The 17,260-nt window shown below is 45.2% G+C and overlaps 1 protein-coding gene across 1 annotated transcript in view; it reads left to right on the top strand.

The window, feature by feature from the left end:
- rassf3 (Ras association domain family member 3) overlaps positions 1-17,260 on the top strand; it is a 183,354-nt gene that overhangs the window by 59,417 nt on the left and 106,677 nt on the right. The window contains exon 2 of the mRNA XM_068050333.1: positions 6,731-6,858. Coding sequence (XP_067906434.1) covers positions 6,731-6,858 — 128 coding nt within the window. The remainder of the gene's footprint in view (positions 1-6,730; positions 6,859-17,260) is intronic.

Genomic DNA, 17,260 nt, shown 5'->3' with positions numbered 1-17,260 from the left:
GACACAATGGGCTGAATGGACTCCTTCTGTGCCGTAAATCTTTCTATGTTTCTAAGTTACTTCCCCCTTTCCAGTCTTTCCCCCCCCTCTTCTCTTTCCTCGCTCTTTCCCCCTCCACTCTTTCTCCCTCCACTCTTTCCCCTCCACTCTCTTCTCTCTTTCTCCTCTCCACTCTTTTCCCTTTTCCTTTTTCCCCTCCCATACAATATATACTCAGTGTACAGTTCTATTACCAATTGAAACCCTCCACCACCTTGCCCAAGTGACCACATGAGCCTCCTCCCCAACTTCTTCAAGATTTCTTTCTATTCCTTTCTCCCGCATGTATTATCTAGTTTCCCCCTTAAATGCATCTATGTTATTCACTTCAATCACTCCATATGGTAACAAGTTCCACATTCTAACCACTCTTTGGGTAAAGACATTTCTCCCCAATTCCCTATGGGATTTTTTAGAGATTATCTTGTATTTATGGCCCCTAGTTTTGGTATCCCTTGCAAATGGAAATACCTTCTCTATGTCTACTCTATCAAACCCCTTAATAATCTTGAAGACCTCTATCAGGTCATCCCTCAGTTTTCCCTTTCTCCAGAAAAAGCCCCTAGCCTCTTCAATCTTCTTTGATACCTATAACTTCTCACTTCTGATCTCATCCTACAAAATAGTTTTTGCACCTTCTCCAGTGCTTTGATAATTGACATTCAATGGCATTACCATCGCTGAATCCCCAACTATCAACATCCTGCGGGTTACCATTGACCAGAAACTGAACTGGAGTAGCCATATAAATACTGTGACTACAAGAGCAAGTCAGACGCTAGGAATCCTGCGGCGAGTAACTCACCTCCTGACTCCCCAAAGCCTGTCCACCATCTACAAGGCACAAGTCAGGAGTGTGATGGAATACTCTCCACTTGCCTGGATGGGTGCAGCTCCAACATCACTCAAGAAGCTCAACACCATCCAGGACAAAGCAGCCCGCTTGTTTGGCACCCCATCCACAAACACTCACTCCCTCCACCACCGACGCACAGTGGCAGCAGTGTGTACCATCTACAAGATGCACTGCAGCAACTCACCAAGACTCCTAAGACAGCACCTTCCAAATCCACAACCTGTACCACCTAGAAGGACAAGGGCAGCAGATGCATGGGAACATCACCACCTGCAAGTTGCCCTCCAAGCCGACACCATCCTTACTTGGAACTATATCACCCTTCCTTCACTGTTGATTGGTCAAAATCCTGGAACTCTCTTCCTAACAGCAGTGTGGGTGTACCTTCCCCACATGAACTGCAGCAGTTCAAGAAGGCAGCTCACCACCATCTTCTCAAGGGCATTTAGGGATGGGCAATAAATGCTGGCATATCCAGCGATGCCCCCATCCCACGAATGAATTAAAAAAAAAAATTTCTATATCTATTTTATAATATGGAATCCAGATCTGTTCATGGTGCTCCAAGTGTGGTCTAACCCAAGGTTCTATACAAGTTTAAAATAACTTCTCTGCTTTTCAATTCTATCTGTTGGGGTGGAACAGAAAGTACGGATTGATTAAAGTTCCTGAACTCAGCAGCAAAGAGCGTGGCTTACTAAATATAAAGAAGTAAAAGCAAAATACTGCGGATGCTGGAAATCTGAAACAAAAACAAGAAATGCTGGAATCACTCAGCAGGTCTAGCAGCATCTGTGGAAAGAGAAGCAGAGTTAACGTTTCGGGTCAGTGACCCTTCTTCGGAAGGGTCCGAAGAAGGGTCACTGACCCGAAACGTTAACTCTGCTTCTCTTTCCACAGATGCTGCCAGACCTGCTGAGTGATTCCAGCATTTCTTGTAAATATAAAGAAGATCTGGTTTTAAAAAATAATGATCCGTCAAACACTGAGATGCCTCGGTGCTTGGGCATTGGGTGGGTTTTAAGGAGGTGGGAGCGTCAGAGGGATTTTAGGGAGAGAATTGCAACAAGCAGGGCGAGGAAGGCCTGAAAGCAGGGCCACCAAAGGTAGACTGGGGGCGAAGGGAGGGGGGGAGTCTGGGGTCAGGAAAAAGTGTTTAGGAGCAGCTCTAGTGCAGATAGCAGTTACAGGCAATGCGAGGTGTGAGGTCACGGAGGGATTCAGAGACAAGGACACAAAGACCTTGAGATAGCGGGAAACTAAATAATTAAATAATTGGTTCATCCAGCAAATACGTCCACTCCAAAGAATTGCACACATCTAATCAGTAAAGTAATGGAGCATTGGATGATTGACTGCTTCTGCAGCAAGTATGCAGCTTGCATTTCATTTGAACAGATAAATACTGTGCTGTTTGATTTGTACCTAGGCTCTAGTGTGCAGCATCGATAGTCCCTGAGCAGGGTTATTCTGGTACATTTAAAATAATATCCCATTTGAAATTCAAATTTTATACTCGCAGAATTAAAAGAAAACACAAAACCCACTTAACGACTGCTGTTCATTTTTTCAACAGGCAGGCAAATGAGGCTTGCACAGGGGTTGGTTGGGTTGTAGCACAGCGGAGTTTGATGGGGTTTGGCTAGCGATCAGTCTCAATCGTTCGCTGCCCTGTGACAAGTTTTGTCTGATGCTGAGTCAGCCAGCATCAGAGTGACTTGCCTTGCCAGGGAACAGCCTTCCTGTGATTCGGAATACCGTGATGGGAATAGCTATATGCAAACTGTCGGGTAAAATCAAGTTCCAGGTGACGAGGAGGAAATCTTCAGGTAGGGATGAGTACATTTGCTTTTAATCTGCCTTCTGACAGGAGTGAGTGAAATTTAAGGACCTTTTCTCCAGTCATTAGATGCATTGCATTATTTATACCTGGCTCATTATTTTGACAAACAAAAGCTTTAATGCTGCAATTGTGTTGTGTGTTGAGAGGATTTCCCTTTATGTTGATACTAATCTCTCTCTGCTATTAACCTTAGAATTAGCAAACTTGTGGATAATGCTTGCTTTGCAAAACTGGCCACTGGATTTAACAATTGGCATAATCAACAAGTGTCAATGCAACACTTTATGGTGAGATTACATGCTAAACCCCTGCTTCTGTCACGGCATAAAGATTCTTCCGGCACATTCTTTATCTGTTTGCCATCCTTCACCCACTGTCAATTCCAGTTTATTCAGAACGAAGCTGCCTGCGACCTGTACAGAGACAGTTAAATGGACTTGTGTGGTTTTAGTTAAGTAGGCTGCAATATATAGGTTTTGAAATAAGAGTTGTTCCTTTTAAGATGGGAAGCTGAGGGCTGAATTTTCTCCTTAGGGTGGGGGGTCAGGGCAGTGGCACCAGAAGTAGGTGCCGTGTCTGTTTGGGCGTTAGGTGGCCAGCCCCACGTGATCTCGTGGTGGCCGTCCAATTAAGGAACACGAGGGGCGGGGATTGTCCAATCACAGGCCCGAGGCGGCAATGCGGGCAGTGAGGTCAGTGCCAGTTGATTCCGTGGCAGGTGCTGGCACTATCTTTAAAGGGCTGCCAGCCCTGCTTTCGTTGTTGCCTGAACAAAGGACTTCTTCCTGCTCCTGCTGCCTTGAGCCATCCTCCTCCTCCTCCTGCTGCTGCTGCCCTCACTGAGCACTCAAAGCGACCAAGCAGGCAACACCCACAATGGCAGAAGGAAGACCCCGGCTGGCCCCACAGTTCAGTGAGGCCTCCGTGCTAGCTTCTCCTCCAGGCTGTGAGAGAAAGGTGGGAGGTTCTCCTCCCAAGGGACAGGAGGAGGAGAGGTCCCCACCTGTCCAAGCAAGCCTGGAGGGAGATCGCAGAGGAGGTCAGCAGCCGTGGGGTCATCCCCTGAACCTGCCACAAGCGCATCAGTGACCTCGTTTGGTTTAGATAGGTGAGTACCTCCTTCTTCTTTGAGGCTTGTATGTGGTAACGCGAGACGGTTTGCTTGGTGCCAAGCGAATGGCCACCCAGGCGGTGGCAAGGGGCTGAGGCAGCAGTATATCCTCTCAGAGACATGGCTGCCTTTCAGTGAGAGGTGTCTGTCTGCCATTGCTGACCCCCACCACAAGGTGCCTCGAGAGTGGCCGTATGCAGGTGGCATTTGTCTGACCCCATTATGGACCCCTGGGTCTCCACCAGTATAGGCCCTGTGCTTGTCTCCGTGGGGAAACTAACAGGCTTCCTTTTAGTGCTCACAGGAAAAGATGGCACATTACACTAAAGAGAGGACTAAGACAGGTGGAGGATGCATTCCTCACCCCGAGGAGGAGGAGACCTTGGAGTTGGCAGGCCACCATGCAATTGCTGATAGCAAGACAGGAGTGCCAAGTCAAGAGGGTGAGTTAATGAGTGCGGGTGCACAGGGGTGCATCTGGCACACACATGGCATAGTGCCCATGTGACCAACGCTGAACACATGGAGCTTCACAGCAAGTATGGTTGGGATGAGGTAATGGGAAGCCCTTAACCCTTACGGGTTTATGTTCTCTCATACACGTCAAGGCCAAGCCGAGGCCAGAAGATGTTGAGAGACTGGGGGACAGCTGGTCACCTCTGAGGAGGAGGAAGAATCCTCAGAGGGTGCAGCATCACATCATTCCCCTCCACCCTCCACCGGCATCGATGCTCTCACGTCGGTGGGTATGCTTTTGTGATTAGATTCAGGGTTACAAGCTGGTAAGGACAGCACAGACCTGCACGAGCAGCTGACGGAGGCTGTGATAGCCGAGGCCACTGACTGTGGGAGGACTGTGGGAGGCCAGATCCATGCTCAACCCCAGGCTGATGATGTGCCTTTGGAGTGAGCCGCGACACGGCAACTGCTGCAGCTGCAGCGAGAAGTAATGGAACATCTGGCAGAGCTTCCAGAGGCTATGCACACCCATGCACGGATGATGGAGGAGACCATTCAGGCCATCAGTGCTGCCGTGTCTCAGATGGGTGCACTTGGCTTCCTCCATCGAGAGACTGGCGACCCTCATGGAGACTCAGACCACTCAGTGGATGCCAGAGATGTGTGCAGACCTGCATGCTGTTGCCTTTTCCATGAGCTCATTGCAGCAGTGGCAAGGTGAGAGGAGCACGAGGCGCCTGGATTCTCCACCACATCGTTGTCCTCCTCAGTGAACAGGGAGGTACAAGTGTGCCTTGCAAGCGAGGAGGAGCGGTTGCCTGCCGCTTCTGCAGGGTTCCTCTCAGGGCGCGCCTGGTGTGGACAGCAGCTCCACAGCCCCTCTGCCAGTGGCACCATTGCCTAAAAAATCCGCATTGACAGAGGAGGGTCCTGCACCTGTATAGGAGCCCTTCAGCATGCCGACGCCCACTAGGCCTCAGGCAGCCAGACGACAGCTACCAAGGTCATCCCAAGCCATGGGGCAGCATGATCAGCAGCCTGCTTCCACCTCAGCCTACAGCGCATGGGTAGCACCCCGCAGGAGAGTTAAGAAGAGCACCTAGCTGCACTTGGCTGTCGGAAGGCAGGGGCACTGTGAGGATGGACATGTTGGGTGACCAATGGTGGGAGTGCAGGGATGGGGCAGTTGGAGGCAGGAGGTCATGTGGTGAAATCTTCAGGAATATATCCGGCCAGAATTGACAACCCTAGATCTCAGTGAGGTACTTCCATAAGTATCTTTTGATCGGATGCATGTGTTCTGATGGTCATGGCGGACACATTTTAAATTTCCCCGCAACCCATCATTCTCCTCAGACTGTATGTCCTGTTCTCAAGGCAGACAACCTTGTCATTGTGATACTAGCTGTGAGTCAGCTATGGCTCAGTGGTACCACTCTTATCTCTGAGCCAGAAAGTCAAGGGTTTGAGTTCAATTTGAGAGACTTGAGCGCATAATTCAAACTTCAGTACTGCAACGTTGGAGGTGTCATTCTTCAAATGATATATTAAATCCAGAGCCTCAGACAGATGTAAAAGGTCCCATGGCACTCCTGGTCAATATTTATCCCCCAGCCAGCACCACTAAAACAGATTATCTAGTCATGTATCTCATGATGGGCCGAAGGGCCGGTTTCTGTGCTGTATGACTCTATGACTGCTGTTTGTGGGATCTAGGATGTTGCAACATGCATGGGCACCTCTGAGATTCACCAGGCATTCTTGCAACTAACACTTCATTCATCTGATGCAAAATAAATGCTCACATTTGCCTGTCTACACTCTACCTCTAAGTGACAACACACATGTTAAGTTTGGTACCTTGATTTGGCCACTGTGGGAGGTAATGAGAGTTGGTTTGATGCTTCCTTCGAGAAAATGAGAGAAATGAGAGACAAATCCTCACCTGAGCCATTCTTGTGCCCATTATAGCCACTGGTTAGAAAGTGAGATTGGGCAGTGGAACAGGTTGCCCATGAGATCTCTCTTTCTGGGAATGGTGTATGCCATGGGAAAGGTATTTCTAAAATGGTGGCCATCAGGAAATAATCTTATCCGGTAGAGGCAACTGAGTTTTCACAATAGGAAAGTTAGATTGAAAACATGAATATCTGCTTGGGAGTTAATGCTAAAATATACAGTTATCTAGGTTAGTTAGCATTGGGATGTCAGTCACCATCAAGGCTTGAATTCCTGACTGTAAGGATGGTAACCAAATACTGTTTAACTCCCAGACTGGGCCATGCAATTTCTGAAGGTGTAAAATCTTGCATTGTTTGCAGGATTATATATTACTAGGTCAGGAGATGCATCAAACTATAATTATTAGTTGTTGACCAATGTGTGCAGTATAATATAAGCTATTCTTGTTTGCTTTCTCCAGACTGCAAGTATACCTGTCATACTCACTGTCGAGACTTCGTCCAGCTTGACTGTCAAAAACATGGTAAATCACTGGATCTTATCTCCTGTTCTGGCAACATGGTGCAACAACCTTTAAGGAATGAAGAGGTAAGATTTGTATTCATTTGGTTTCAGTCAAGATCGACCATGTAGGGTTTCTGTATGCTGTAAAAATATTTGAGTCTCTTACCTCAAGATGCACCCTGTCCTGTTTGGTAAAGGCACCACCTAGTGTTGTACAGCCAGTCTATAAAGTCCTGGATTCAATTCCTACGTTCTACCCCAAACCATGCTCTCTACTTTCTGGTTCTTTGCAGTTTCTCCCCCACATCTTCCGTGATCTTCAGCTTACTTACCTCATATATGAAGCCCCACCACCTTCTCCATCAATATCTTCTCATTCCGCCCGCACTAAATTCCACATTCCCATCGCTCCAACTCTCTCTAAGCTACACTGCTCCCTATTCCCCTGGCTGTTGATTTCAAGAGTCTCATCCTTGTGTTCAAATTCCCCTGTGGCCACACCCTATCCCATGTTATTTCCTCTTACCTTCCATCCCTGCACACACCCTCAACCACCCCCCCACCCCCCTCCCCCCCCAACACGCGACCTGCCCTCACCCCTTGTTCTTTCTGCTCTACCATCAGTAGCTGCTCATTCAGCTGCTAATCCCCTGCCTTCTCGAATTCTCTACCCAGTTTCCTCTCACTGCAGTCAGAAACTTTCTCAAAACTCTCCTCTTTGACCAGGCCTTTGATTTCTCATGAAGCCTCTCCAGATCTCTTCCTCTTTCCATGCTCCATGCCCATTGGATCCCTTATTGTAAAGTACTCTGTGACATCTTCCTGCACATGAAGAGTGTGAGGAGTAAGTTACAACCAAGATGCCTGTTGTGGACTGACATCAACACCTTTTAAAAGAATATCTTATAACACTATTTCATTTTAGAATGATTTTTAGGTTTTGTTATATCTTTGTATGTCAAGGTAACGTTGTTAACTTGATCCGCAAATCAAAGAGAATTTGTGCTTATAAAGTGGAAGTTATCGCGGTTGAAGGAGTTATCAGGGCAAAGTGTTGTCTTTACCACATTGATGGTAATCTGACAGAGTGAATCACCCGCCCATTACCATCAGAGTTTTATTGCATTGAGTTCACTGGAATAAAAACCCAGGTGGGTTCTATTACAGACAAGTGATCTAATCTGCCAGTTTCCACCCATGTAGTGAAGTCATACATTGATCCTATCATCACTGCTACCTGGAGGGAGAGGTGATCTGACCAGCCCTCAGTAGGAAGTGGGTCATGGTTAAAGCATTGTGTGGGAGGATGAATGCGCCAAGGTGAATGAAGAAACTTGATTTGCCGCAGTTGTTCCCTTTACTGTAACTTCTGAAAAGATTGTGCTCCAAGTTCTCTTGATGGAAAGGGTAAATTTGCCCCTTCTAGACTATTCTAGCAACTTTTTTGAATGCTTAACGTGCATGCCTCGTCCATGCACTTCCCTGTTGTCTAACGTCTAAATGGATATTCTGGTAATTTTAGTTTGTACCAGTCTGTGTGGGCACAGATGGCATGAAGCACATTTCCTATTGGTGAGAATCAAGGCTTCCTCATGGGATGCACTATCTGACTATTGAAGGAGAAATTATGCATTAACAGTGTGAACTGTTACACAACATAAAGCTATTGGAAACTGAAACTTGGTTACCCAGTGAATATGTGTTCTTTGGCAAATATGGAAATGGCAGAAGATATTTGAGGGTAATTGTTGGTCATTCAATGTCAGGAAGGTTAATTGTATATGGGATGCTGTAAAGCATTTGATGTTAAGTATAAACAAGTTATTCTGATCTATATATTCATTGGTGAGGTGACATTTGCAAGATATGAGCAGTTTTGAACGCCTTGCCTACAAAAAGACATTAGTACGTTGAAAGGGGTTCTAAAACAATGATGAGGATGTTTCCAGGACTCGGGATTCCAAAGTAAGAAGATAGACTTACAAACCTGGACATGCTTTCATTGGAGCAAGGAAGATTGAAGAGAGACATGACTCAGGTCTTTAAAGTGCTGAGAGGAGCAGATACAGTAAAAATAGGAAAGATAGTTTTATGGTGCCTTTCATGTTCTCAAGGCATCCCATTGTTTCTCAGAGCCAAGTAATTACATTTTTAAAAATGTAATCTCTGTTGTGATGTAAGAAAATACTGCAACCAATTTGTGCACAATCACATTCCATAAGCAACAGTGGATGACTAGTTAATCTGTTTTGTACCGTGGTGTTCGCTGAGGAATAAAATATTGGCCAAAAAACCAGGAGAACCTGCATAGGCTTTGTCAAACAGTGACATGAAACCTTTTGTGCCCCCCAGAATAGATGGACAAGGCCTTGGTTTATCCAAAAGACTGCATTGAGTGTCCGCCTAGATCCCGGACAAATCCTGGAGTGGGGCTTAAATCCATGATCTACTGAGTCAAGTACACAGTAGTTTATTTAACTTAGATTGTGAATGTAGAATTAAAGGAATATTTATTAACAAGGCTCAATGGAGCCTAGAGATTAGTCTTTTCACTCAGTGAGTACTAGATATGTCGTACACTCTTAGCAAAAGCAATTCGTACAGTGTTGGCTAACCTCTTGGTTCAAAAATACCACTCCTGGAATGGAAAGTTTCATCATTTTAATACAAACAGGGATAATCATACTGTTTGGAACATAATAGTTTCTGTGTTGCTGGGACCATGGAAGTGTTACCTGTTGTGGAAAGTAACTGAGTCTCTGCGGAGGCGTGGGTTCGAATCCCACCACTGCCACCATGTAATGAGTTCTTTTTATGTTGTCTGATGCAACATAAATGAGATGTGTGGAGTCCAGTTGGTTGAAGATCTCAAACAGGTTTATTAACAGCTAACTATTATGTACAATACAGAGCTAACTATTTACACAACCTTACTGGGGGTGTTCCAGTTGCAAAGTGACTCTGGCTCCAAGTCACATGACTGCATTCTGGTACTTGGCTCATTAGCATACTAAGATCTTAAAGGGACATCACTCTTAAAGATAATCATACAACAATAGTGCAAGTTGTAAAGAGATTCTATCAATGCTTGAGCCACTGAGGGAGTCCTTCATGTAATTAATAAAGTAATGTATATGTTGAGGATCGAGATCTTTCCAACAGCAACAACTTATATTTATATAGCACCTTTAACATAATAAAACGTCCCAGGGCGCTTCATGGGAGCATTATAAAACAAAGTATGACACCGAGTCACAAAAGGTGATAAGGTCAGATGACCAAAAACTTGGTCAAAGAGGTTTAGGGAGTGCCTTAAAGGAGGAAAGTGAGATAGAGAGGCAGAGAGGTGTAGGGAGGGTATTCCAGAGCTTGGGGCCTAGGCAACTGAAGGCACTGTCACCAATGGTGGAGTGATTAAAATCAGTGATGCTGAAGAGGCCAGAATTGGAGGAAAGCAGATATCTTGGAAAGTTGTGGGGCTGGAGGAGATTACAGAGATAGGGAGGGGTGAGACCATGGAGGGATTTGAAAACAAGGATGAGAGTTTTAAAATCAGGACATTGCTTGACCGGGAGCCAATGTAGGTCAGTGAGCACAGAGTTGATAGGTGAGTGGGACTTGGTGCGTGTTAAGACACGGGCAGCAGTGTTTTGAAAAACCTCAAGTTTACGGAGAATAGAATGTGTTTGAGACCAGCCAGGAGTGCATTGGAATAGACAAGTCTAGAGGTAACAAAGACATGAATGAGTCATTTTTATCTATTTAGAGTGTAAGTAATTGTGTTTAAAATTATGGAAGCAAGATCATTTCTTCATTGATCTTCAATACATTTTAAGGGTAAACTCTCCAGCAGATAAGGTCCTTAAAGTGAAGGGAGTTGCATAAACAACCAGTAGGTGGCAGAACTACCTGGAATTTTAACAGATCTCGGCTTGTCGGGAACTCAAGCAATGAGGTGCTGCTTTACCTTTTTAAATCTATTTTTCTTTACCCACTTTATTCAGTTGAGATGAAGAATGGTTGTATTTTACTGATAATTTTGCTTTATCAGTCACTGCACAGTCATATTCAATAATTCTCTTTACTTTGAAGATTTGAAACCAGTCTGGTATAATTGAGCCCAATTTCAGAAATTTCTCATGGGAAAAAAATATCAGGCCCACCTGATTATCAGCTGACGGACATTTACTTTACTAGTGAAGTGACATTTAGGGCGAGATTTTCCTTCACTGTTGTCACTATTGTAACGTGGAAAATGCTACAGCCAGTTTGCGCACAGCAAGCTCCCACAAATTAGCAATATGATAATGACCTAGATCATCTGTTTTAGGTGATGTTGGTTGAGGGATAAATATTGGCCAGGACATGGGGGAGAACTCCCAGCTCTTCTTCAAAATAGTGCCATGGGATCTTTTATATCCAACTGAGAGGACAGACAAGGCCTCAGCTCAACGTCTCATCTGAAAGACGGCACCTCTGATAGTGTAGCACTGGGAGTGTCAGCCAAGATTATGTGCTCAAGCCTCTGGCGTGGGATGTGTACCCACAACCCTTCTGACTCAGAATGTTACCCACTGAACAACAGCTGACACCCAACGTGGGTTTGTTTAATGAGGGCTGTTGATGTTTGCCATGTTACGCAGCATTGATCTAGTACAAAAAGCAGAGACAAATGAACTGTGTTTAGGTTGTAATTTATTTCACTTGGCCAGTGACCATCTTACATCTACACAGATTACCTGTTAGATACAGCAGCCACTGTTCTGGCTTGTTCTGCCTGATGTAATGCTTTTGTTTGCAACAGCCAGAAGCAAACAGGCAGATAGTATTTTTTAAGTGTTTCTATTTGCAGTAATTTATCCAAAGCTGGAACTTCCTTGATGCCTGGTCCACTTGCATTAACTGAGTTTGCTTTGGACTCTGCAGAAATTCTAGACAGACTATGGTTAATACTTTGTTACTGAACTTAAGGATTGTTTTTCTAAATGCACAATCCCAGCATGAAGCAACATTTTGCATTTGGTCATGCTCAATCTCATCTGCCAATGTTCAGCCTGATCGAGATATTTTGTTTTAACTTGGTCTGCTAGTCTGCTCTCATCCACAAATTCGACCAACTCGCATTTAACGTCTGAATCCAAACCATCGATTTTATTTAGAAACAATAAAATCTTAGATTAGTACATCAAAGAAGGAGACCGTTCAGCCCATCAAGGCTGCGCCAGCTTTTTCAATGCACAATTCAGTTAATCCCACTCCTGAACACAAAATCCTGAGGCATCCTACTTTAGTCCTTCACCCCTCCATCCTAAATGACGCCTCTAAAAATACCCATTGTTATCCACCCACCAGCCAATTTTTTATCCATCCTGTTTCGTCTTTATGTTGTTTTCTGGTTCCCAGATGTTGGAAAGAGTCACTCTTTAAACTTGGAAAAGGCTGGAGTCAGTCTTGTTTATTCCAGCACCATGTTCTGTGCTATAGAACCTGATTCAACAGGTTCTTGTTTTACATACAGCATGACTCCCCAGTGCAGCCATGAATGTGACCCCCAGGTAGTATTACAATATATAACATCCCTCTTTCTTTAAAACATAATGCCCCAATATCAATATAACTGTCAATATAAATAAAGAAGATTATCATCTGACTTGTGGAAATAATCTGAACCCCTTTTTAGAGCCTTTTGTAGCGTGTATTTTTTTAAAATATTATTCTCGGTATTGCTTGGGTAATAAGATGTTTTGCCTCCATGTTGTAGATTTGGCATTTGTTGCTCTCATTGGTGAGTTGACATGCTGTACAGGCGATGTTGTGTCACTTGCTGGTGATGTTGTTAATGTTGTCTCGCTGGATAGTGATGTTTCCGGTGTTGTTGATGGTTTTTTCTGTTGTTCCAGCTCAGGTGTAGGTCAAATATGAGATATTTGTTGAAGCGTTGCTCCCCTCTTACCTGTGCTTCAGTGAGTTGTTGTTTCACTTCCTCCTGGTCACTTGAAGGATGTATTTAGCTTGGCAGAGTCGTCTTATATTTTCTTCTATTCAACAGCTGTGCAGGTGATTTCATATCAGCCTTGAGAGGTGTGGATCGGAGTGACAATAAGGCCAGTTTTGGGTCTTCCTTCGTCTCTTGGCATTTCACAAGTGTTCTTTTGACTGTCTGGATGTGTCTTTCTATACATCTGTGTCCCTATGGGTAGTGTGGTGATGAGGTGATGGTGTTGAACCCTTACTGGTCAGTGAATTCCTTAAATTCTCTGGATGTAAATTGGGTGCCATTGTCACATATTAACCTTTCAGGAATCCCTTGCTTAGCGAACAGAACTCGTACTGCTGAGATTATTGTTGTGGGTCTCAAGACTTTCAACTTCCGGATAAAAGGGAATTTTGAGTAGTAGTCTGCAACAATGAAATACCATTCTTGATTATGTGTGAATAAACCAACTCCTACAGTATGCCATGGCCTGGGTGGTAATTCAGTAGCTATCATCTCCTCTTTCTGTTGTGAGTTTCTGTACTTTTGGCATACATTGCATGTAGACACCATATTTTCGATATTTTTGTATATACCTATCCAGTACACAGCTGATTTGGCTCTGAGCTTACACTTCTCCATTCCCATGTGGCCTTCGTGTATCTTTTGGAGAAGTTCTTCCTGCATTGTTTTGGGTATGATTATTCTGGATCCGGCCAGCAGAACACCATCTTCTAGTGAGATGTCATCTCTGATAGACCAGTACTGCCATATTGCTGGCTGTGTGTGCTGTATCTAATCAGACCATCCCTGGATCACTTGCTGAGATAGCATCTGTAACTCTTCATCTTTGCTGGTCTCATCTCTAATTTGATTCTGTTTCGGTGGTGTTATGTTCACTAGGTGATGAATCTTTATGCTCAGATCTTCTATCTCATGTTTCTCCTGTGGTGACAACCAAGATAGGGTGTCTGCCAGCACCATTTCTCTTCCTGGCTTATATTTCAGAGTGAAATCATAACTCTGAAGCCTCAAGTGTAACCTCTGCAGTCTTGCTGGTGCTTTACATAGATTTTTCTTGTAGATCTGCTCCAGTGGATGATGATCACTCTCCACTGTGAACTTCCTCCCATAGAGATATGTGTGGAACTTCTCACATCCATACATGACTGCCAACATGTTTCGTCTTTATGTAGATTTCTGGTTCCCAGATGTTGTAAAGAATCACTCTTTAAACTTGGAAAAGGCAAGAGTCAGTCTTGTTTATTACAGCACCATGCTCTGTGCTATAGAACCTGATTCAACTTGTGTAACATATAACATGACTCCCCAGTGCAGCTGTGAATGTGGCCCCCCACTGGAACACTTACACATAACATTTAGTTCCTAGCTAATTAGTTCCTAACACTCTACAGATAGTATAACAATATATAACATATATAACACATCCTAAACTTCACCCTGAAGTCCCACAGCCTTCCGTTTAACTAGGAGTCTTACCATTGGAACTTCATCAAATGTCTTTTGGGAGTCCAAGTGCATAACATTGTGGAGCTCAGTTACCACTTCCTCGAAAAAAAGATCAAGGAGCTTAGTCAGGCAAAATCTTCCACTTCTCAGGCCACGTTGACTGCTATTTATTAGGTTGTTGTTCTAAGATATTGTGTTTCGTCTATTCCATTATTCTGGACAGAATTTGAATATGATTAATAGCTGTGTTGTTACTTTTGTCTATTTTGTCACTTATTTTGAATCAGTCTGTTTCCAGTCTCCCCAGTGTCCACTAACTCCACCATAACAGTCAGTTCCTGTCAAATCCCCCCATTGTCCCTCAGCACTCTAATTATCTAATGCTGAGGCTTTATTTGTATGAAGGCCTTGCAACTTATCAAAGACTTCCACCTCCCCTATTATCAAAGTCCTGAATTTTGCCCTGCTATTCTTCTCTTACGGTCTTTGCGTCTTCCCTTATGAATACTTTGATGATGTAATCATTGAAGAGATTTACTGTTTCATTTTTCTCCCTGGCAACTGTCTAAGGCTGACCTAGATCATTCACAACCTTGGTGCTCTATTTGACCCTGCGATGAGTTTTCACTCCGTCGCCAAAACTGCTAACGTCCACCTCTGTAACATTGCCCATCTCCGTCCCTGCCACTGCTGCTCCACTGCTGAAACTCTCATCTGTGCTTTTGTTACCTCCATAAACTTGAACTCGTCCACAACTCTGCTGCTTGTATCCTAACTCGCACCAAGTCCCATTCACCCATCACTCCTGTGGCCGCTGACCTACATTGGCTCACAGTTCGGCTATGCCTCAATTTTAAAATTTGCACCTTGTTTTCAAATCCCTCCGTGGCCTCGCCCCTCCCTTTGTCTGTAATCTCCTCCAGCCCCACAACCCTCTGAGATATCTGCGCTCCTCCAATTCTGGCCTCTTGTGCATCCCCGATTTTAATTGCTCCACCTTTGGTGACCATGACTTCAGCTGCCTGGACCCTAAGCTCTGGAGGTCCCTCCCTAAACCTCTCCACCTCTGTCTCCTCCTTTAAGATGTTCCTTAAAACCTATCTGTTTGGCCAAACTTTCAGTCACATATCCTAATATCTCTTTATGTGCCTTGGTGTCAAATTCTGTTTGCCAATGCTCCTGTGAAGCACACTACAATCTAAAAGGCGCTATATAAATACAAATTGTCATTGCTTTTTTTGCTTAATTTGGCCTAACCATCAGCCTCAAGAAAACGAACATCATGGGACGGGACGTCAGAAATGCTCCATCCATCAATATCGGCGACCACGCTCTGGAAGTGGTTCAAGAGTTCACCTACCTAGGCTCAACTATCACCAGTAACCTGTCTCGAGATGCAGAATTCAACAAACGCATGGAAAAGGCTTCCACTGCTATTTCCAGACTGGCCAAGAGGGTGTGGGAAAATGGCACACTGACACAGAACACAAAAGTCCGAGTGTATCAAGCCTGTGTCCTCAGTACCTTGCTCTACGGCAGCGAAGCCTGGACAATGTATGTCAGCCAAGAATGACGTCTCAATTCATTCCATCTTCACTGCCTCCGGAGAATCCTTGGCATCAGGTGGCAGGACCGTATCTCCAACACAGAAGTCCTCGAGGCGGCTAACATCCCCAGCTTATACACACCCTACTAAGCCAGCGGCGCTTGAGATGGCTTGGCCATGTGAGCCGCATGGAAGTTGGCAGGATCCCCAAGGACACATTGTACAGTGAGCTCATCACTGGTATCAGACCCACCGGCCGTCCATGTCTCTGCTTTAAAGACGTCTGCAAACGCGACATGACGTCCTGTGACATGGATCACAAGTCGTGGGAGTCAATTGCCAGCAATCGCCAGAGCTGGCGGGCAGCCATAAAGGCGGGGCTGAAGTGTGGCGAGTCGAAGAGACTTAGCAGTTGGCAGGAAAAAAGACAGAGGCGCAAGGGGAGAGCCAACTGTGTAACAGCCCCGACAACTAATTTTATCTGCAGCACCTGTGGAAGAGTCTGTCACTCTAGAATTGGCCTTTATAGCCACTCCAGGCGCTGCTCCACACACCACTGACCACCTCCAGGCGCTTTTGAAATTTACACTTTGTCTTAAGCATTTTCTGGTGCATACAGCCCAAGGGGTTTTATATGGGTTCCAGCCCCTCGGTATACAGTGGCGGGAGGAACTTACACAGTGATCTTTCCCCATTCAGCCTTTGTGGCGGCTACCCCAAGCTTTAGTGCGTCCCTTAGCACAGAGACCTGGACCTTGGAATGTGCCAGCCTGCAATATGGGCAGCACAGTGGCGCAGTGGTTAGCACCGCAGCCTCACAGCTCCAGCAACCCGTGTTCAATTCTGGGTACTACCTGTGTGGAGTTTGCAAGTTCTCTCTGTGTCTGCGTGGGTTTCCTCCGGGTTCTCCGGTTTCCTCCCACATGCCAGAGACTTGTAGGTTGATAAGTAAATTGACCATTAGCAATTGCCCCTAGTATAGGTAGGTGGTAGGGAAATTTAGGGACAGGTGGGGATGTGGTAGGAATATGGAATTAGTGTAGGATTAGTATAAATGGGTGGTTGATGGTCGGCTCAGACTCGGTGGGCCGAAGGGCCTGTTTCAGTGCTGTATCTCTAAACTAAACTAAACTAAACTCGGTCACGGACAGCTCTTTGCGCTGGAAGACCAGCAAGCTCCGGGCAGACCAAAGAGCGTCTTTCACCGAGCTGATGGTCCTCCAGCAGCAGTTGATGTTTATCTTGGTGTGTGGCCCTGGGAACAGCCCGTAGAGCACAGACTCCTGCGTTAGGGAACTGCTCAGGATGAACCTCGACAAAAACCACTGCATTTATTTCCGCACCCGCTTTACAAAGACACATTCCAGAAGAAGGTGGTCAACGGTCTCTTCCCCACCGCAGCCTCGTCGAGGGCTCCAGACCCAAACAAATAAAAGCTTCCTATTTCTGAGTGTGGAGGAAGACAAAAGGGCTAAGAACCAGGAACCTTCCTTTTA

Source organism: Heterodontus francisci, chromosome 18, assembly GCF_036365525.1.
Source record: "Heterodontus francisci isolate sHetFra1 chromosome 18, sHetFra1.hap1, whole genome shotgun sequence".
Lineage (NCBI taxonomy): Eukaryota > Metazoa > Chordata > Chondrichthyes > Heterodontiformes > Heterodontidae > Heterodontus > Heterodontus francisci.
This window is presented reverse-complemented; position numbering and strand designations above follow the sequence as displayed.